The sequence below is a fragment of the Rhinichthys klamathensis genome, unplaced genomic scaffold, assembly GCF_029890125.1.
Source record: "Rhinichthys klamathensis goyatoka isolate OS25496 unplaced genomic scaffold, OSU_Roscu_1.1 h1tg000177l_1, whole genome shotgun sequence".
Lineage (NCBI taxonomy): Eukaryota > Metazoa > Chordata > Actinopteri > Cypriniformes > Leuciscidae > Rhinichthys > Rhinichthys klamathensis.
The window spans coordinates 134,405-156,674 of NW_026606706.1; the positions used below are offsets into that span (position 1 = coordinate 134,405).

General features: G+C 38.1%; 1 protein-coding gene across 4 annotated transcripts; it reads left to right on the forward strand.

Annotated features, from left to right (window-relative positions):
* The first annotated feature begins 833 nt into the window (after nt 1-833).
* Nucleotides 834-15,933, forward strand: tmtc4 (transmembrane O-mannosyltransferase targeting cadherins 4). Of its 4 annotated transcripts, none has more exons than XM_056260641.1 (18): nt 834-1,044; nt 1,402-1,597; nt 2,130-2,245; nt 2,756-2,972; nt 3,671-3,755; nt 3,917-4,011; nt 4,162-4,254; nt 4,332-4,493; nt 5,185-5,387; nt 6,429-6,603; nt 6,732-6,863; nt 7,133-7,212; nt 8,035-8,142; nt 8,238-8,379; nt 12,065-12,179; nt 15,192-15,304; nt 15,419-15,488; nt 15,710-15,933. In XM_056260641.1, exons 2-18 carry the CDS (start codon nt 1,436-1,438, stop codon nt 15,856-15,858), a joined length of 2,217 nt encoding a protein of 738 aa, XP_056116616.1. In that variant the 5' UTR covers nt 834-1,044; nt 1,402-1,435; the 3' UTR covers nt 15,859-15,933. The 4 variants fall into 4 exon arrangements, with proteins under 4 accessions (XP_056116616.1, XP_056116613.1, XP_056116614.1 ...); XM_056260638.1 differs by lacking the exon at nt 834-1,044 and adding an exon at nt 1,051-1,287 and having other exon boundaries at nt 1,398-1,597; XM_056260639.1 differs by lacking the exon at nt 834-1,044 and adding an exon at nt 1,051-1,287.
* Nucleotides 15,934-22,270: the final 6,337 nt, after the last annotated feature.

Consider the following 22,270-nt stretch of genomic DNA (forward strand, 5'->3'; position numbering starts at 1 on the left):
TGTGGCCCAAATAACGCACCATACACTTATACTATGCACTACTGACGTAAATGTTGTAAGGTTATTTTCTCATTAAACATCTGATCCATTATGGAGTCTGATCCATAATCACTCTTGATGTTGTTGACTCAGGCTCTGTTGTTAATTGTGTCTTCAGTAGGCTACATTGCGCTTGTTTTTAAATTGTTAAGTACTTTTATGTTATGCTTTGAAAAAATATCTATATAGCCTAATGTAAAACATATAATTAGCATTATTATTATTATTCATTGTAGCCTACTCTAGTGATAATTTAAAAATGGCGGCGCCAGGGGGGGATAGACTGTAAAAAGGGGGAACTCCCCCCTATGGGAACTCCATACAATAAAAGCATCCTTTTATAGAAAACTAATTTGATAATAATATAATATGTCTAAATTATAACGATATTTCTCAAAAATGGCAACAAAAAGAAGAAAGAAAGAAAAAAAGACTGGGTCTTGCTGGCATCACTAGATATCGGAAATGTCCTAGCCTACTTCCCATTTCTACCGTACATTTCTGAAGTCGTGATTCAAATGTTGACTTGAGAGGGTGTTCATGTCCTATTTTTAAACTAGAAAACTAACTTAGCATAATTCCGATAGCACAAGGCAGGCATGGCATTAATCCATCGGTCATTTAGGACATGTTGTTTAAAAAGTTAAAGATAAAGTATACCACATCGCACTGCTGCCCCTTAACATTTCGTGTGATGTAGTCATTTACTGTGAAGTATTTTTCATTTGTTTGTATGAGTCCTCACCTCACATTATATCCACTTGGCTGGCTCAGGTCACGTGACGTCACAGTCTATTCTTCTCCGCGCGCTAGCAGGAAGTACAGCGAGAGAGGCTCATTCAGGGATCAGCCATCGTTTAGCCACGTATTAAGCCTTTATTTTCACATTCGTGGGGTTTAGCGATATGTGCATCGTATTTATGTGACACCGGTGATTTAAAGCCTGTATTGCTCGTCTCCTACAGATTTTACATCGTCTTCTTCGGCGGGCAGACAGTTATTGACGTCAGTGCACGTTTTTATTAATATTTGTGAATCGTGTTTTGACGATTGTCATTCGCGCGCGAGCAGAATTTATGTGTAGAAAACGTAGAAAGTGTGAATGGTTTAGTATCCTTTGCTCGCCGTGACAGCCGGTTGCTATGCATTGCATGCATCTGTGTTTACAACCATGCAGCAGCATAACATGCAACTGTGCTGAGATGTCACACTGCCTTTTCTAACAGATCTCTTTAGTGTATTCAGTAGGTATGTTTCCAGTCTGTGCACCCTTCTCGTAAAATTATTTGATTTTGGAAGTATTTTGGGGGTGTTCGTTTGCTATTTTAACCTCCCACCTGCTTTCTTTGTTCTGCAAGACAGTGGTGGGTCAGAATGAACAGAAACCTCATGAAAGATGGTGCTTTCTGAGCCTTACTGGGATCATCACATCCCCCTGCCAAAACTGGGACCCTTGCACTCCAGGCTGGTCACTGCCTTTGTTGCCCTGATCTGTTTCATAAACAGCCATGATGGGGACTTTGTCTTTGATGATTCAGAAGCCATCATCAATAACAAGGTATTGACCCCTCCCTAAACCCTGGTTACTTAGTTATTTATTCAGATGTTTATTATGAAAGGAATAGTTTACCCAAAAATCTAAATTCTGATATCATTTATTTGCCCTCATCTTGTTCCAAACCCAATTCATTGGAGTTGACAATGGATGGTGACCAAGGATTGGCCATTCATTTTCATTGGATAAAACAAAACAGCGTTGACATTCTGTTTTGAGTAAATGATAAATTCATTTTTACATTTTGGGAAAAGCCCCCCTTTTAATTTTGGTCAATTGTGATCTCAACATACAAAATGTGTTGCCACCTTAGTATATGGTATGGTGTTTATACATTGTCTCAACCGATTTTGTTGTTTTGTTGATTGGCTTTTATCTCAAGTCTATTGGTTTGCAATATTTTGTGTGTATATATCTAATACTTTTGTAATATTTGCAAAATATTTAAAGAAATTATAATTTTTTCTGCTATATGATAATAAATAAATGTAAGTATTTTTGTATGGCAAGCCATTGTGATTTCTACACTTTGTAGGATTTGAATCCTGGCACTCCTCTGAGTAACATCTGGAAAAATGACTTTTGGGGAAGTAACTTAAGTAGCAACTCCAGTCACAAATCCTACCGGCCGCTGACTGTTCTGACCTTCAGGTACGTTACCACAAAGACAAAAGTGTCTTTCAATTACTGCTGTGTGACCGATGATTAACACAAGGTAATAGGCCAATTTGCTTATAGTGAATATTGTCAAACCTCTTTGCATGCATTAGATGTGTGGACTTGTAATTTTATTCTCAGTGGGAAATCAAAAGAGGTCCCTCAAGTGCTTCCTCACCAAACGCCACAATAATTGACATTAAAATTGGATGCATATATTGCTTTTTTCTTCATTTCAGAATTGTCTTTGGCATTTGACTGCTTACTGTGAGGAAACTATATAGGGGGCATAATTCATGTCCTGCATGCTGCTAATGAGAATGACATCGTTTTGCATCAGTAATGACCCGTTATCCCAACTCAACCATAAAAGTTACTCTACAACGCTGCTATGTCTGTATGCCATCATAGCTCTGCTGGTTTGTGTTTCAGAAATACAAAACTTTTGTGATCACTGTAGTCAAAGTTGGTTTTAATTATTCTGGATGTTATTTATTTTCCCAGGATCAACTACCTCTTGGCCGGTGGATTGCATCCAATCGGCTTCCACATGCTCAATGTTGCCCTCCACTGTGTTATTTCTGTGTTAATGATCGATGTGTTTGCAATATTAATTGGCGGCCTGGTTCACGATGGAAGAGGGGCGAAACTCAATCTCTCTCCGAAAGCTTCCTTCCTGGCTGCGCTCTTCTTTGCTGCACATCCAGTTCACACGGAAAGTGTAAGTAGAGTGGGAAGACGTGATTCAGCAGGCTGTCTCTGCCCGGTAAACAATCTCTGACTACAATGCTCCATATCACAATGTTCATTGATGTTGCATGAAATATACATTACAAGGCCTATGGAGAAGAAAGCTTCACGCAGCTGGTGTGCATCACATAGGTGGGCTCTACAGTCAGCCGTGGCTATTAACAGTTACCGAACGCTCGCTCTGACCTGCCACGTATGCGTCCGAGCACGGTAGAGGCTGGCGATGCTCCGGTATCTGTTCTTTAATCAGGTTCAGAAAGACCGGCCCTGGACCTGGAGGGGGTGAGGTTCAGAGAGACCACTGACTTAGGCCTACGGGATGTATCAAAGAAGGTGGCCCCAGGACTCCAGCCAGGGCCGACTGCAGTTCTGTAATGAGTGCTGCCTCCTGCCTCCACCGTTAATTTGGCACTGCCAGAAATACAGGCAATTTCACAGACGAAAGGATGTTTTTATGCTGCCCATTTTTGTCTTTAATGTACAAGCAGGATTTCATTAGTTTAGGTGTAGAATGCGTAGCTGCTATTAAAACGAATGCCCTCGGGGTGGATTTCACAGCCGTGAACTGCTTGATGATGGATGATGCTTGATGTGACAGTGTCCTTTAGCTCTCTGAAGTATATAGTTGATCTTATGAATAATCTTCTTTGTTGGGTCTTTGTCTTGTAGGTGGCTGGCATTGTTGGCAGAGCAGATTTGTTGTGTGCCCTCTTTTTTCAACTCTCTTTTCTGGTTTACTGCAGAGCGTTTCAAGGTCAGTCGATCAACTAAAGCACTAGGCTTTGTTACAGTTATATTCATTTTATTATGTTGAATTTAGTGCAATCAAATTTGAAAGGAATTTTTTAAAAAAAATCTCTTTCTTTGTACCAAGCATACTGTTTCATTTAGTTGCTCTTGAATTTTTCTCTGTAGGTGGTGATAGAAAGTTCTCTGTGCTGTGGATATTTGGCAGCATTCTTCTTTGTGCAGTAGCCATGCTGTGCAAGGAGCAAGGCATTACGGTTTTGGTGAGTGAAAATGTATACATTTGAGATCTGCAGATCAAATACAGTATATGGTATTAGCATATAAATGTTGGATAATCCCACATATATTTTTACAATACATATCCTTGATCATCTATAAAATATCCTTGTTCTTTTCTTCCGTGTCCGGAGGGAGTGAATGCTGCTTATGATATTCTCATGGTCTGTAATCTGAACATATATGAGCTTGCTCACCGGCTGCTGTCCAGGAGAAAATCAGCTGATGTAAGTGTCTTATTCACAGTCACTCTTTAGACCCAAACAAACTTTGGATTGATATATACTTTCTCTTTTACACCCAGGTTGGTGGGTTAGTGCAGAGCGGTTTGCTTATGAGGTTGGCTCTTCTCTTTCTCGGTGGTTCCTTTCTTTTGTATGCAAGATGGAGGATCATGGGAACTGGGCCTCCATCTTTCACTGAGGTGGATAATCCAGCATCCTTTGCTGAAAATGTTATCTTAAGGGTAAGCAGTCCTTTCAGTTTGGGTTTTTGAACAGCACTTTTGATTGGGCTGCACGATATTGAAGAAAAATGCGATAACTCTTTAAATAATGCGAAACGATAATGTTATTAAACAACAGACACTGAATAATCAAATGTAAAAATAAAACACTGCTTAGTCTTCACTGTATGAATTAAATATATACACTTTACACTTTAAGAGCTGCATGGATCAAGATATTGTTACGTGTGCTTTCTTTCTCAACTTTTTACTCCACTTAAGACTCTATAAATGACTGTTTACGTGAATACTCACAAAGTTGGGCAATTTGCATAATTTGTGTGTTTTTGGCTATATAAGCTGCGGAAGAGAACTGAAATCGCAATTATGTGCTGTCCTAGTGACTACTTCCTGTGCACATGAGTACTTTGCTTTATCACATGTATGTATATATGTCTAGTCTATTTTCTGCTGTCTGCGTCAACCTAAAACTTATTTTCATAATCTTTTGAAATATCATGAGCCATTGCAATATGCATATCGTGATATGTACATGTATATTCATAATTATAAAAATAATAATTAGTAATATAATAATCATTTTAAAAATGTAATCATAAACTCTACTCTTTAATATAACTTCTTAATCATTTTCCCCCATGCAGACTGTGTTTTCACAAGTTCCTCTTCTCTGCTCTCCTTCTCTCTTCAGATTGTGAACTATAATTACTACTACTCCTTGAATGCCTGGCTGCTGCTGTGTCCCTGGTGGTTGTGTTTTGATTGGTCAATGGGCTGTGTGCCTCTGATTAAATCAGCCACTGATTGGAGGATTGTCTGGCCTCTTGTGCTTTGGTGCTGTCTGATGGGCTTGGTAAGCCAAGCTCTGTGCTCACAGGACAGCAATAAAAGAAGGTAAGAGCAGCACTGTATCAAAACAAGACATGCTTTGTGTAGTGATGATTTGAAGAAGACAGTCATTTAAGTCCAATCCTGTATGCTTTGTTGTTCCCTCCTGAAACACAAAATACAAAAATACTCTTCAAATTATCCTTATGGAAAAGTAACGTCAACTAAAATCATTGGCAAATATTTCTTCTATGTTTAATACATTAAGTTTGGGCTGAAAAAAATAAAAAATCACATTTTTGTCTTAAGATATTGCTTCAATGTATTTATTTTATATCAATATAAACACTACCATTTAAAAGTTTGGGGACAGTAAGATGTCTTTAATGTTTTATAATGTTTCCTCATACTCACCCAGGCTGAATTTATTTGAGCAAAAATACAGTAAAATCAGTATTGTAAAATAAATGCTAAAATTTTTATAAAAAGCTGAATTTTCAGCAGCCATTACTCCAGTTTTCAGTGTCACGTGATCCTTCAGAAATCATTCTAATGTTCTAATTTGGTGTTTAAGAAACATTTCTTATTATCAATGTAGCCCTGCAATAAACAATAAAGTAATCGACCAAGAAAAATAATACAGTTTATCAAGCAGTTTTTGCACCCCAGTTCTCTTTGCTGTATGACAAAAAAACAAGGAGTATTTGTCCTGAAATATGAACACCCAGCATTTGTGGAAATTTAAAATTTGCGGTCTTTGGAGGCAGTAATTGTTTGTTGGGTACCAGGGCATTGTGGAATTCCAGGAAATGATCAAGCTGATGCTGCTACTAAGGAAGCTTCATCTTCAGAGCTCAAACATATTATAAACACTTATATCCGCAAGAAATGGCAAGCTGAAGGGAACAGTGTATAACAAACAAACTTTACAAAATCAATTATGTTGTTGGTGTAAAACATTGTGTCCATTTTGAAAATCACTGGGATCATATTACCTACACATGCTGTCGAACAGGGAACTAACTAACTCATGTTTCTGTTAACGGGTGAAGATCCAAAAGAACTTCTTTACTGTCACTCTTGATCAATTTGATGTGTCCTGTTTAGGACTCTGACGTTTGGCTTGGTACTGCTGGTGATTCCATTCTTGCCAGCCAGTAATCTGTTCTTCAGGGTGGGGTTTGTGATAGCCGAGCGGGTGCTGTACCTCTCCTCAGCGGGCTACTGCCTCATTCTTGCCTACGCTGTGGGCTACTGTTGCTGCCACTGGAGGAAACACAAGGTATGTGACCTGTTCTACACCAATTTCCCACTTATCACCTCCTAATATTCACCATCAGACCATAATTCACTGTAACTAATGTTCCGTTGAGTTTGTGTTCACGTCTCGTGTCTGTGGGATGACCGCAGAGGCTGCTGAGAGCGGCCACGTTGACGCTGCTGTGTGTGAACGTGGCCCGCTCTGCACAGCGCAGTCAGCAGTGGAGGTCTGAACAGAGTCTCTTCACCAGCGCCCTGTCTGTCTGCCCGCTCAACGCCAAGGTGAGACTGCACACCTGCCCCTTCATACTGCAGTTTAACTCCACTCCATTGGTGAAATCCATTATGGTAACGTCAGCTTACCCATCAACACACAAAATGCCTTGAGGAAAAGGAACTGAAGCATTTGAAGCATCAGCTATATTGCTAAATAAAGTAATAACTTAGAAAAGCAAATAAAATATTTGTTCTCAATTGTATTCAGTCCAGTTTTGCACACCAGTGAGTTCATTAGCTTGATGAGCTCTCTAACTTTCTCCTTCCTTGCACAGGTGCATTATAATGTTGGCAAAAGCCTTGCTGACAGAGGCAACCAGAGTGCTGCTGTCAAGTACTACAGGGAGGCAGTGAGGTACAAAAATAACATAAAATTCATGATTCCATCATATTTGGTTTGGCAAATCTTTCCACTTTCAGCACTTTCAACTAGGGCTGTCACTTTACGTTCAAAAATCGATTGCACAATCGATCGGACCAACCAACACAAGTTTCGAAAACGAAAATAGGGAATCAATTTTAACGGCCTTCTCTCGGAGTGCATCCAGCTCGTCACGATACGCCCGCAGCGAACGCGTGCAGGCTGCAGGCTCTGACAAACACACATAACAGCAAATTATACTTCTGCATAATGTGTCTCTTTTTACAACAAAAATGTGAATTCTGCCGGTATTCAGACAGTCTCATGCATACAGATACAGATTCGGGCTACGGGCTACAATCGCCTACATAGGCGAAATTTGTTTGACATTTCTAATCGAAAACACAGCCATGTTGAAGCCTGCAGTAATGTTTTTCATCGATGTTATGGCAGTCCACTCTGCTCATTGTTTTTCGAGAATGTTGTACTCCTGTTTGTCATTGTGCACGAAACTTCACGCCAATAAATCATCAGAAATATTGCTGACTTGTGCGCGTCTCAAGTGCCCTCTTTACGTTTGTCCTAATGCCTGGTAGTTGTCCGTGGATTTGCCTATATTTGGCGTTGAAAATGGAAACGTCTTTAGACATGAAAAATCGATTTTACAATCGATTCATTGAACTCTTATGTCTCAAAAATAGAACTGGATTTTTTCACAAAATTGACAGCCCTACTTTCAACCGTGCAGTGGAGTGTCTATTATGCGACATATAGGTTTGTGCCTATATATGCTTTTTCTGTTTGTTGTTGGTACAGATTACACCCCAAGTACGTTCATGCTATGAACAATCTTGGCAATATATTAAAGGAAAGAAATGAGTTAAGGGAAGCCGAAATGCTCCTGTCAGCTGCGGTTTATATCCAGTGAGTGAAGATTTTTTGTTATATCAGTGCTGTTGTTATGAAGCCTTAATTCATCCTTGTAAATAATTCTGCTGTGTTTCTTTGATTTGGTTTAGGCCTGATTTTGCTGCAGCTTGGATGAATTTGGGTATTGTTCAGAACAGTCTGAAAAAGTTTGACAAGGCTGAACAGAGCTATCGGAATGCCATTCGATTCAGGAAAAAGTACCCAGACTGTTATTATAATTTGGGACGTCTGGTAAGCGATTTGTTTTCTCTGTAATTTGCATACAGCCTTCAATGCATTTAAAGCATGTTTTCTTTCTTATGATAGGCATTTCCCCATATTCCCCACAAACGTCAATTTCATTAATCTGAACAGCATGAATTTTTATTATGTCTAGTGTGGTTTTGGTCCTTAGCTATTATATTCACTCTTCCTGTATGAGTACAAACCAACATGGTGCAATTTATTATTAATTATGGCAAGAAATTGGCTATTCGCTCTAAATATTGCCAATTTGATGTGTAATGATATGCTATTTTTGTGTTAATGAAGATTTGATTCCTGTACTCTATGAATTATCAACTTCAAAGCAGTTTTATCTAGGGGTGTAACGATACACTCATGTCACGATTCGATACAAATTGCGATACTGAGTTCATGATACGATACTATCGCGATATTTTTAGCCAAAATAAAGAAGAGAGGTTTTTATTATTATATTTACTTTATTATTGTTATTAAAGTAATATTATTATTATTTTATAATTATCAGGACCCACAAATATTCCCACCATTGCATTAGTATACATTATATTTAACATTATATATAGTAGTTTTATGTAGTAATGTCACTGAAATGCCATTAACTTAAAACATTTTACGCAGTACTTGCGCTTTCAATGCAGGCATTTGTTGGATCTCTTGCACAGACTTTCCCGGAGTTTGCTATGTCCCGCTTCTCCTGCTATTAATGCACTATACATTTAAAGGCAGGGTAGGTAGAAATCCCCAAAAATATTTTTTTCCAAATTTGTTTAAACTGTCTTTATATATCAATGCATAATTAAAATGTAAGTAATCCGGAAAAGAAATTATAAAAAGCGAGTGTCTGTAGTCCTCTCAGGACTGCAATAAACACAGCTCATTATTCCATTAACTCCCACCCCCTCCCTTCTCGGCTCCTTCCAAAGCCACGCCCCCAAAACACATGAACGCGCAATCCCGGCCGTTCGCTCAGCTGGAAGAGTCGGACGCGTTTACCAGCGCCGAGCAGAGAGGAGCGCAGTGCATGTAGTGACATCATGTCAGAATCACAAGTAATAAAATAACTAACTTTATCAGTATTAATATAAACAATTAACATGGCTGTTAGTACACACTATCAAGCTCGCATATCGATACTGGTAAAGTTTAAAATATTTTACTAGCTCGTAACCGAATCAAACTCAATATAAGGCAAAGCTATAAATGGCTTCATTGATACACGTTTGCCGTTACTATCAGTTACACTGTGATGAAGGTGAATTTGTAAGATTCATAACATATACAGGTGTTTTGCATGTAAGAGCTTCCACGATGAAAGCACTGTTGGCTCTGATGTATTGTTTACAGATAAACTGAGTAACATACACTCAAACACCTTCTCACAACTGCATTGCAGACACCAGATAATATAACACACACACACAACATATATTGTATAACACATACAGATACAACATAAAGACATAGGTAAACATATGTAGAGCATATTACAACAAACCAAACGTGAAAAAACGGAGCAGGTAGAGTTCACGGTGAACATAGGAACAAAGTTTTGGCAGAGGGTAAAGCTAGGTATAAAAATAGATCCCCTAAACTTTTTAACCTAAAGTTAGATTTGGCGAAATTAAACAAAACAGCTTTCAACTGCAGATAGGCCTATTGATTATTTATCGTCTCAACCCTGGCTCACTAACAGTAACGTTATAACAGTCGACACCAAAGTTACACTGTCATAGCTAAGCCAGTGTAACGTTAGTTATGCTACGTAACGTTAGGTAGCTATATTAGGTAGCTACGTGTGCTAGTGATACATGCTTCATGAAAAAATAAATGCCGTCAAAATGAAAACAGCGAGATTACCTGTCCAGCAGAAATAATGCCATCATGGAGTCACTTTTCAGCCCCTTGCGCACATTTGGGCTGCTCCTGTATCAGCAGAGGTGGTATCCATGGTAGCGAGGGAGAGTGACAGTCGCCCCAGCCAATATTTTCTTTCGTCCCGAATGGAATAATGAGCTGTGTTTATTGCAGTCCTGAGAGGACTACAGACACTCGATTTTTATAATTTCTTTTCCAGATTACTTACATTTTAATTATGCATTGATATATAAAGACAGTTTAGACAAATTTGGAAAAAAGTATTTTTGGGGATTTTAACCTACCCTGCCTTTAAGAATAAACCATCTAAAACGTTTTAAATAATCATATTACTAAAACTAAATGTGATATGGTGATTTAAATTATGTTTGCGCTTTCACTTTGAGGAGTGTTGTTTAGTGCCTTCAGATGATGCAATCCATCACAGTTCTAATCGCAAGAAAGCGTGTCAAAATGCCTATTCCCAAACTGTCAATGGTTAGTTCATACAAAAATTTTAATTCTGCTTTTATTCTTTCTCATGCTGTTTTCGCGTGTCACGCAAGCATTATTTGAACATCTGTGTTTACTACAGTATGCGCATTGTTGTAAATCTGTTCATCATATAAAACCATCGTGTCTCTTCAAATGACTTGCACTGTGTCCGAAATCAAATACTTCCATACTATATATCAACACCAACAGAATACATAAGTTGCGTCCCAAATTATACAGTATACAATATGTACTTACTGTATGCACTATGTACTCATCTGTGTAGTGTATGATTTTTATAAGGTTATTTTGTCATTCAACATCGGAGTCTGATGCCCCCCTCCGCTATGTAATTAAAGTTGTGACAGTCACACTTGAGTGCATGAAGTGTCCAACATTCCACACTTCGTTTTTTCCGTTAATTTAGTGCATTATCCAGGTATTTAAAGTGCATCAAAGGGTTTTTTTGGTGGAATTTTTTTTAGTCTGAACACACTACTTGCACTATTTATACATAAAAACGTCATAGAATAGTGCATAAGTACGTGAATTGGGACGCACCTATAGTATTTGATAAACAGTAGGCGAAAAGTCCCCGGATGACCTACTACTTCCGGTGAGATTTTCAAGTGCGCATTAAATAGACACTTTACTATCCCATGATGCCACTAGAGGGGATTTATGAATGGAAGTGAAGCGACGCAACTGACGCTGGTAGGGCGCATGATGAAAACACGGTGGATGTAGTACGTCCGGATTACATTCATACTATATAGAACATAGTTTTTTAATGGTCGTGAAGTAAGTTCAAATTCTAATGTAGTACCTATTTAGACTGTATGCGATTTCGGACGCACCGTTGGATTTGGATTAGACCACTCGATTTATTATTTTTACGATGCCATTATGAATTTTTGCCATCGAATGAAGTTTTCGAGGAATCGACTTTAAATGGAGGGACAGAAATATCTCAGGTTTCATAAAAAATATCTTCATTTGTGCTTGGAAGTTGGAAGTAAGCTGAGACTTGGATCACGAATCATCGTTTACATCAACAATACATATCGTCGCATTTTCACAATTTCTCGATATAACGATGTATTGTTACACCCTTAGTTTTATCAAAGATGTGGACTAGTGGTTAATCAACATGCTTCAGAGTCGTGTTGAGCCTTGTTGCTTATGCAGGAAATGCCACCTAAATCATTTCATTGGCCTTTCCCCCCTTTTTTCCTCCTAGAATAAAATTATTTAAAAAATGACAGTGATGACAAAATGACAGCATAAGACTTTTTTGGGTGCTTGTTTGTTTTATCTCTAGTATGCAGACCTGAACCGCAGCATTGACGCGCTAAACGCCTGGAGGAACGCCACCATGCTGAAGCCTGACCACAGCCTGGCGTGGAACAACATGGTCATACTGTTGGACAACACTGGTAAGGTGGAGTTGGAATTTATTGGGTTAGATTAAAAGGTCAGTTCATCCTGTCACAAAAAGGGAAATTAGTATACTTGTTGCTGATGTACTACATGTAGTTTGGAATACTTGATTCTGATTGGTTTGTTGCTGCATTCCATGGTCAATTATTTTATATAATGACTGCTAAGTATTTAATTATACATTGTCCCTACATAGCAACATAGTGCCTTATATTACTTGTGCAGTCTCTTTCTTCTCACATACTAAAATAATTCAATATTTCATGTTTATTTGTTTGTTTAATTGGTGTACATATGTGCGATAGTGAGCCTTACGTTGGGGTCCTTATCGGAGTTTAGTTTGTGGACTGTACATAGTCTTTTGCATGTATCACAGTTTAACAATGCAGTATAGATTCGTATTGTTACGTACAGACAGGGCCAGTCATGTATGTATAAGCTGAGTGAGTGTTCTCATTAAACGTGACCTTGACCCTGCCCTTGGGGGTAAACAGATGATCTTGGCTTCCTCCCAATTCTTCCCGCCTTGTCTTTTTCGTCTGGTGTGTCCCAAGTATAGCCGTGGCTCATAGCTGTGTGTGTGATAGAAGGAGAGAGAGAGGTGTGAACTTCCATTCTGCAGATGCTGAGCGTCAGGTGCACGCTGCCACATGGGGCCATGCTGCATAATTAGTTCACCCTTTACAACAATTAACTCCTGCACCCCATCTTCACCCCCTCTTCTCGTCAGAGACCCTTACACGGATACCTTAGCAACTTAGTTTCTATTAGAATTGTCCGGTAACCTTTTAATGTTTTTTCTTTGTTTGATATAATTAGCACATTGAGTAATATAGTTGGGCAAGATTAACATACTTTGCGATGTGTTACAATTTACAATCGGAACCACAACTTCAAACAAAAGTAGAATTCAGAATAATAAATGTTTAACTAAAACAGTAGAAATGTAGTTAAAAATAATCACGTAATTTAATAGTGATAAAATAACAATATTTACCTACATATATTTTACTAAAACATTTGAATATATGTAAAATGTCACAGAAAGACTTCTGTGATGATGCAAATGAATCATATAATCTGTGTTTTGAATTGATTCGTTGAAACAGTTCAGAAGAACTGATTCACATTTTTCGATTCATGAAAGTTTTGAAACTAGTCTAATGACAGCCTTTGGAATTAAGAACATGAAAATGTTATTTACTGTATCACCAGCAAAAATTATTGCAGATATATTTTGAATTTTTGTTTATTGACCAGTCCTACTAAAAAATAATTTAAAAATATATATTTTTAGTTCAGTTAACCATTTTAATATGCATATATTTCTGTGCTTGTGTTTTTATTATTATGAGGGAACAATTTCCCCCAAAATTTCCGTTTTGACGAGATTTTACAGGATTAACAGAGGATGTCTTTTCCGGGAAATGTCGGCATAAGAACCCAACATGATTAGACCGGAAGAGCAAGAATCAACAATGCTTGAAATTTATGTATTAAAAGCCTTGTGTGTTGTTTTAAAGCCACTCTTCCCTGCCGTGTGGAGAATGGCGCGATTCCCTGACAGAAGCCGTTTATTCAAACGCGTCTCCCAGGCAGGTTGGCCCTCCCTGGAGAGTCTTGGCACGGTCCATTTTCCTTGCCAAAAAAAAAAAAAACTGGCACCAGCATCTTCACCCTCTGCATTTTCCAGTCCCAATTGATCCCCAAACCCCTCCCAAAATAAGTAAATTATTGCAACCAGGAAATTGGAGTTTTCTCCTGCTATTGTTTCCTTGTAAGATTAAACTGAAAAAGTATCACGAAAGTGTGCGAACATAAAACATGAGTCATATTTAGGTTTCAACAGTGAGGAATAATCCTCAGCAGCTCATGAATTTGTTAAGGGCCAGCCAGTGAGAGAAGATCTATCTGAGTCTGTGGTCAGAGGGAGTTTTGACATCCAGATCAATAAGTCAGTAGCCCTTGTGTTGCCCTCTAATTAGGAAGCTAAAAGAATCAGCCATGTGTGGAGTGGAAAAACTCTCTTCTGGAGGCTGCTGACACACCAGAGCAATCCGCTCTGCAAAGTCAACAGAAATTACAGAAGGACGGTATACAGTTCTCTGTTTGTGACATTTTGAACTATATATAAAAATGTAATCAATTTTCTCCTTCATAATTCTTTAGGTTTTTAATTGGCCAATTTTATTGCTGTAAATGGTTTAACACACAACAAATGCTTTTTTTCTGTGAAAGAGATTTAAAGGTCTGGCACTGAACACTAATTAAATGTTCTTTATTTTAAATGGCTAGATTTGTACATTTTATAAAGAAAATGTGAGCGGTTTACCTGTGCAAAAATCCATACTAGGCTGTTCCAAATGATAGCCAGAGCATGATATGCAACTGCTAAGGTGTTCTATGTGATCTTAGCACGTTGCTAGGGTTCTGAGTGGTTGCTAGGTGGTTCTTACAGGCTCAAGTCAAAAGTCACTATGAAATTCTGGTCCCTAGATATTGCTTGGGTTCGTCCTTCAGTGTAACAGACGCTATGCATGATTGCTTCCGCCTTTATCCTTGATGGCCGCAGCAACTTCTGGTCTATGAAAATTGTGAGAAAATTTAATCTTAAAGAACTGTCCCAAAACACGTCGAAGCAATATTTATATTATATACCTTCGCGCTAAAGGTATTTAAAGCTTCTGAAGTTCATTATTAAGAAGTTGTTTTAATATAATATACTAAAATGTTCTATATAATACAGTATGATTAGTTGTGATTGTTAGTTATTAGAAATATGGCAGGAAGAGTTTGTTATGGGAGAATACTATACAAGAAGCTCATGTAGCACTGAGGTTTAAGCAAAATACAAAATGTAAGCATTTGGTATGTCCATTATTTTTTTTATTTTTTTTTGTTCTTGTTTTTATCACCAACCAAAAATCATTATGCCTAATCTTTTGTAAAAGTAAATGCTCAGTGGGTTAAGCAAGTTAACTGTTTAATGTTTTGTCTTTTCATTAAAGGCAATCTGGCTCAGGCTGAGCTGATTGGAAAGGAAGCATTAAAGATATTGCCAAAAGATCACACGATCATGTTCTCCCTCGCCAATGTCCTTGGGAAACAGGAAAAATACAAAGTTAATACAAACTTTTTTTCCATGTAGTGTTACTTTCTCTGTGAAAATGTTACTCAAACTCTTTCTTTGACACAGAAGGAACTTTATAATAACCAATGTTCCTTTTGCTCCCAGGAGTCGGAAGGATTCTTTCTTAACGCTCTGAAGATCAACCCAAACGTTGCCAGTTGCCATGGTAATCTTGGTAAGTCTCCCAGGATCCCGCTGGCACTTCAGTATTGTCACAAAAACAGTTGTGCAAGTTTTGACTCCTGCAATGTTACACGATACAGGGATAAATCGGTGCGATTGAATCAATAAACAAAGCGAAGTGGCTATGATTCGTCTCCCATTCACTGGGGACCGATGCTGACTTACTGTACAGTCCCTTGATTTAAGTGACAGGTCTTTTTTGTGTTCCTGCAGCTGTTCTTTATCACCGTTGGGGAAAACTAGACTTGGCAAAGCGGCACTATGAACTGTCTCTTCGACTGGATCCCAGCGCTCCTGGGACCAAGGAAAACTACAACATGCTGAAACGCAAAATAGAACAGAGGCAAAGGACTGTTGGATAACACTGTTTTTGATAACTGCATGCCACAGAAGTCTTTGTACGGTCTCTACATAACTAAATAAATTAATTCATCTAATTAATGTTCACTTCTGTCTATAATGAATATTCCCACCTCGCATGGTTGCTTCGATTCTGGCCACATTATAGTCTTTTTAAGGTCAAGACTGCGGTTTCTTAACCGGCTCAAATGAGTTTGTCACGTGTAACTGTAGTCTCAAGACATATGGAACATATCCACTATCTTGACTTTCATCTTTGACCTCATGTTATGTCAGCTGTGCCTCTATTTATTAGTCTGTTACACTTTGTAATTGCAAAGTATGTTACTCTTGGCTATTCACCAAGAACGTACCCCACTGTGGACATTGCAACAAATTGCGTTTTAAAATGTTGAGTTGCCATGAGTCGCACACACCGCTATAGGCCAATGGTTTTTGTTAGCATGTTTGTTTACACGCCTTCCGTGGTATCTGACATACGTGTCTCAAGGACTGGATCATGGCCTTTTGTTCCTCCGAGTCCTCTGTAGTTAATGTCGGAAAGGTGTTTTGCGAGTCGCTGTTCTGATGTGCCGAGGCCGGGGCAGTAGGGTCACCCGAAGTAGGAAGCCGGCAGCCATGACAGCAAAGAAAACAGTGAAGCTCAGAATGGGGGCTTCAAAGGAGATGGAACGCAGTCCCTAGGGGCATCTCACACATGCTGGCTGCTCTTGAAAGTTAGTGAGCTGAGCGAGGGCTGACCTCGAGACAACTTCAGTCAACAAGTCTCCTTCTTAGTTTAAAGTGCATCGTGCTTTTATTTTTTCACCTGCTTCCTCTAGCCAACGGGACACTTTTGAAGACCAAGGATCGCAAAGATGATGCTGCTAAGATGACAGGGTTGTTGGTTCTAACGATACCATCCTTAGATCTGAAATATCAGCCTGCAGATATAATATATAGACAAAGGTATTACTAGAATCACTCTTTTGAACAACAAAAAAAGCTTTGAATTATAGTGGTAACCACTGTCTGCCTGTATTTTCATGCTATTCTTCTACTTCCCTTCACACTGCTGAAATTGAACCAACAAGGGTGGACCGGTGTCTTTCCATCTTTGCTTGAATTTCACACATGATGTACCCACAATATTTTCATAGTGTTGCATAGGATTACTATTGTCCAGTTCTGTTTTTACACATTACTGAGTTTAAAAGTGTGGAATCCATTGGATCTCTGCCTAGCCTCAGAGAAAGTGAACAGTTGTTCTAAAATGCATGGATAGGAGGTCCATTGGTTCTTGAAAAATACAGCAAGTTAACAACAACAACAAAAAACACAGGGCTATACAGAATGTGAAAAACTGTATGCATTTGAACATTTTTGGATCATGGAGGTTCGATAAAGGATGATCAAAGTGCAGGTATTCCGGGGACAAAGGAACCTGTGCAGTAATAATTATGTTCAATACATGGTGTTATATCAAGTGTAATTACATAATTCAAAAGCTGGAGAGACAAATGAATGTGGCTGAGAACATCTACCTGTCAAGTTTACCTTTTACTCACCAAGGCTGCATTTATTTGATCACAAATTCTATAAACTGTAATATTGTGTTTTAAGTGTTTTCTATTTGAATGTGTTTTAAAATGCAATTTATTCCTGTGTTGACAAAGCTGAATTTTCAGCATCATTACTCCAGTCTTCATGTCACATGATCCTTCAGAAATCATTCTAATATGCTGATTTGGTGCTCAAGAAACATTTCTTATTATCAATATTGAAAACAGCTGTGCTGCTTGATTTTTTTTTTTTTTTAATAACCTGTAAAAAAAAAAAAAAATTAAATCAGGTGAAAAATCTAGAGCAGAATATAGCTTTGATTCTCTCTAGCAATGTATTTATGAAGTGTGCTAATTTTAACCTAAACTCAAAGGTATACTATGTTGCTATAGGAATATCACAGCATTTCATTCATTAATTGCTGATCTGAGGTGCTTTATAAAATGGCTCTATGTGATTTAAGAGGACTAAATGAGATAGAAAACAATGTAAAAACGGAAATATTTTCCATATTTTGATGTTATCTATAAAACCATTATGAATCAATTTCAGTTGAGACCCCTTCTCCAGTTCAAACCAGTAACAATTAAGCTTCGTCGTTTCCACACCAGCAGTTCTAGGAGTTGTATGTTATCCTTTCAATCCAAGAGTCTGTAGTATCACCAGAGTCGGTAGAGAGAAAACAAGGAAAATCTTCTTCTTCTTTTTTTTACAGTCAGTAACCTGAGGTTTATTTAAGCCTCAGCACTTTGGCTAGCTCGTAGTGTAGCACTTGACACGTGCCGCTTTGTGAACGTTATTAGCCGCTTGGCCCCACAGTATGTTTAGATGAACAAGCCCTGAATCACATTTTACAGCTCAGAGCTCCTCTGACAGACTGCTAATCAATCTGACAGGACGTTGTCAATGTTGCTCTTCTAACATGCTCCCTGGCCCACCCTGCAGTCCTTTAAACAAAACTAATGGGTTGTGATGTCGGCTCTCCGACTTCCAGTCTAATTGATGTACATTTTGCAGATCTTCCCAGAACGGTAGCCGCCATCCGGCACGGTACATCCGCTCCTCTGACACCGGGTCAGGATTCACGCATACGTGTGATTATTAGGATGGCACTCATTAGGGAGCATCTTGCCTGACACTGTCGCTGCCCCGCTCTGAGGAGCACTCCACGAATTACTGCGATACACTGCCCAGCATTTTAAAAAGGACTGATTGTCACACGCGATGCCGCCGCCACCACCAGTCCCTGCGTTCACCTCTGCCCTACTGTGATTAATTGTTCGCGATGGGCAAGTAGAGGCCACTGATGCCAGCTGCTGGTCTGGGTTTGTTGAATTAATATCATGAACATTTTCTGCCAACACTGCCCTGTCATTCACAAGTCCTTGAGACATGAAACAAGTTTAGACATGATTGGGTGTATTTGTTATATTTTCTGATTCCTTATCATGTATTTATTTGATTCAGTTAAAACCAATTAAATGTTGAAAAAAGAAAAATGTGTAGCCCCCAAACTATCTAAATGGCTCAAAAAACAGACTGAAATAGTATTTTCTAGAAAAACATACCTTTGACTTGTATTGATAAGCATTTTTGCTAAAAAAATAAATAAATAAATAAAAATTCTAAGAAATAATAATCAAAGTTTGTAAAATCAAAGAAATCATTATTTTTCTATATTTTTTGGGAGCCTAAGCCCCCAAATACCGAAATCAATTTTAATACAGAATTTAGGATATTCAAGTAACTATGTATGATTGCATTTGATGTATTTCTGGATAAATACAGAGAAAAAATTGTTAGTAAATTTCATACTTTTCACAAAAAAATGAGGGTCACGATATTGATCTAGTTGACAACTTATACCATAAAACAAAAGTATAAATGCCAGTATAAAAGCCAGTCTGGTTGTTTAAAATAAAAAACAGTATTTTCCTCAGGGAGGCGAATGGAGAGAATATTTTTAAGGGAGCCCTCAGCTGTTTTGCACAACAAAATGAGATGCTCTGGATCTTACTGGGGAAAAAAAAATGGTGCACTGAGATGGAAATTTATTAACTGGCACCAGTTAATGTGTGCATTATTCATTTCTGGTAAGCATGAAAAATGATTTAAAGAGGTTTGAAATTGCAGCTGCAAAGGCTGACTGCACCGAGCCAAACTTGTTCATTTGATCCTTTAGAGGTGCAGAGGGGTGTGAGCTGCTCTCTGGACAGGGTTTACAGTAACAGCTGTGCTCCTCTCACAAGGGGGCGGCCACTCGGCCGGGCGGTGGGCCGCTCTGAACAGATGGAAAAATACATCAGAGCTCTCTCACTGTTATTAAAAACACAAAATCCTCTGCTTTTTAGGCTTTAAGGCGGGTGGGGGTGAATAGGGCGGGACGGGATCGAATGGAATGGCTGTTAGGTAATTTCTTATCATCTTGTTTTCCAGAAACCAGAGAAAGGTATTTGTCTCATGTCAATCGCGGAGGGCTCCTTGCGTTCTTTGTGTCTGTGTGTTTTTCTTGGTCTCTCTCTCAGCACCACCCCTCTTTAGCTCAGCGAGGGCAGCGAGGAGGAAACGGTGCCAGTGGCATATGGCTTGCCACTGCGCTAAACATCCATACTACAGACAGGTCCATCAGTCACAGCTCTGGCCGTGTGAGAGGAGAGTATGGGTGCCTGATAGATGGTGTTTAGAGCTTACCTGCTGTTACGACATCACCACTGAAACACTGGGCTCCCCCAAAAGCCCACGCCGACACTGGAAACCGCAAAGCGTGAAATACCACGTCTGGAAGTGCCTACCGAGTCGGCCGAGTTACAACAAATAATAGATAAGCTATTTAAACCCACAGTTAGGGACCCTGGGTCACAGCCGCGCACATGCCAATTAATACGCAACATCTGCCATAGAGGGAATGTATATGAGGAGCCTCGGTTCGATTCTGGTAATTTCAGGCCAAATGTTGCCGTTGCAAGAGAGGGCACCAAATTGGTTAGAAGATTGGGTCAAATTGGACCATTCTTCTCAAAGCCTTTCCCTATTCTATGTGGAAAGATTTGTCTTTGTTCCTACTTGGGCCCGGTGTTTTTCTGCCAAATTTAACAGAAGGCTCTGAGGGTAAAGGGGGTCCACCCCACTATTACCTTCTGCTGCTGAGCAACTACCCAGCAAGGTCAATCGCTCAGAACCCTGCTGCCTGCACCACAAAGTGAAAATCCTTTAATTGGACCTTTATTTTCTTCCGTCTTATACATTCTCGGTCAGAGTTGCTGGATTATGAATAAGCATTTAGACTTTCAAGCTTAAAGTAGAATTATTTTTCTCCATATATAACATTTTGTAAAAAAAAATTGAGCTAATGCAAATGTTTTATTTATTTATTTATTATTCAAAACTCACTTTTAATAGATTTAATAAAACAAATCTTTAATGTTTTAAGGAATGTATTCATTACGACACTTTTTAATTAATGAAATACTAGATCTATATTAATGAAACTATGCTTGGTTTGTATAAAAAAAGAGAAAATGAGGAAAAAAAAATTAAATCAGGCTACAGAGAATTAATAAAGGCCAACAAAATATGCAATGCATTTCTACTAAACAAGTCTGGAATTCCAGAACTGAACACTGGGGGCAGTGCTGTCCAAGAAACTACTTGCACAATCTCTTCTAAAAAAAAAAAGGCACAACCTCTCTCACAAAAAAATATCTCTTCTGTGAAATAAGATGTCTTGCTACTTATTAAAACAAGCCAGCAAACAAATATCTACAAAAATATAAAAATTAGACAAATTTATGAAATGCTTTTTAAAATGTCTGTCTAAAAAAAAAGCATCAGAATATGTATTTATTTAAAATAACTGGTTAGGAAAGGACAAAAAAAAATGTATACAGTATTTTTTAACTGTCTGTCTAAAAAATCAGAATGACCACCCAAAATGCGAAACTCAATCAAAAAATTAGACAATATTATTTTATAAAAAATTTAATGACATGAAATAATGCTACTACTACTAATAAAACAATCATAATCTTGCATTCTGTTCAAAATCCTGAACAAACGACACTGACTGAAAACTTTCATGAGCATATCGAAAAGGAAAGAGTACAAGGGGAGGAAGTGTTAAATAATTAACACATATCTAAACAAATAAACAGTCAAACTGGAGCCAAGGAGGCCCTGTTTTCTGTGTTAATGCACTATTTGATTCCCAAACATTTAAATGGGTCTAATTAATGTCTCACTCACTGTGTTCTTATTACTAAAAAGGCTAATTATGCAGATGTATAACATCAGAGCCAGAGCATTTACATGTAAAATCAGAAAGCCATTTACTAAATGAGCATTCTTTCCATCTGTTGGTAGAATATTATAATTCTGTGCCTCTGCATGTTTGAAGATATAACATGAAATGATGTTTCTGGAATGAGCTCTGAATTCTGAAGTATTCCAATTTGAATTCATAATGTTAGATAATATAACATAGTAAGGGTAAAATTAGTGCTCACATTACCTTACATCCAACACTGATTGATTTTTTACAAAAATAAAATAATTAAAAGGCTACCATTGAAATGGTAGGCTTTTAATTATTTTATTTTTGTAAAAAAAAATATTTAGTGATGTAGATGTATGAAATATGTGTATAAAGTATGATATATATATATATATATATATCATACTTTATACACATATTTCATACATATACATCACTAAATATTTTTTTTACAAAAATAAAATAATTAAAAGCCTGCCATTTCAATCCAGTCTTAATTGCTTTGCTTTATTTGCTTAAATGTGTTCAGTCATTTGTTCTTCATAACCCTGTGAAAGAGTTACATGTTTATTTCTCTGTTCACTTCACTGGCTAATCTCTTC

Excerpts from the sequence above, each read along its gene's own strand:
- tmtc4 (XM_056260641.1), top strand. The coding sequence starts at position 1,436 with ATGGTGCTTTCTGAGCCTTACTGGGATCATCACATCCCCCTGCCAAAA. Across the intron at positions 3,756-3,916 it reads TTACTGCAGAGCGTTTCAAG|GTGGTGATAGAAAGTTCTCT; the intron begins GTCAGTCGATCA and ends TTTTCTCTGTAG. Across the intron at positions 8,380-12,064 it reads ATTATAATTTGGGACGTCTG|TATGCAGACCTGAACCGCAG; the intron begins GTAAGCGATTTG and ends TTTTATCTCTAG.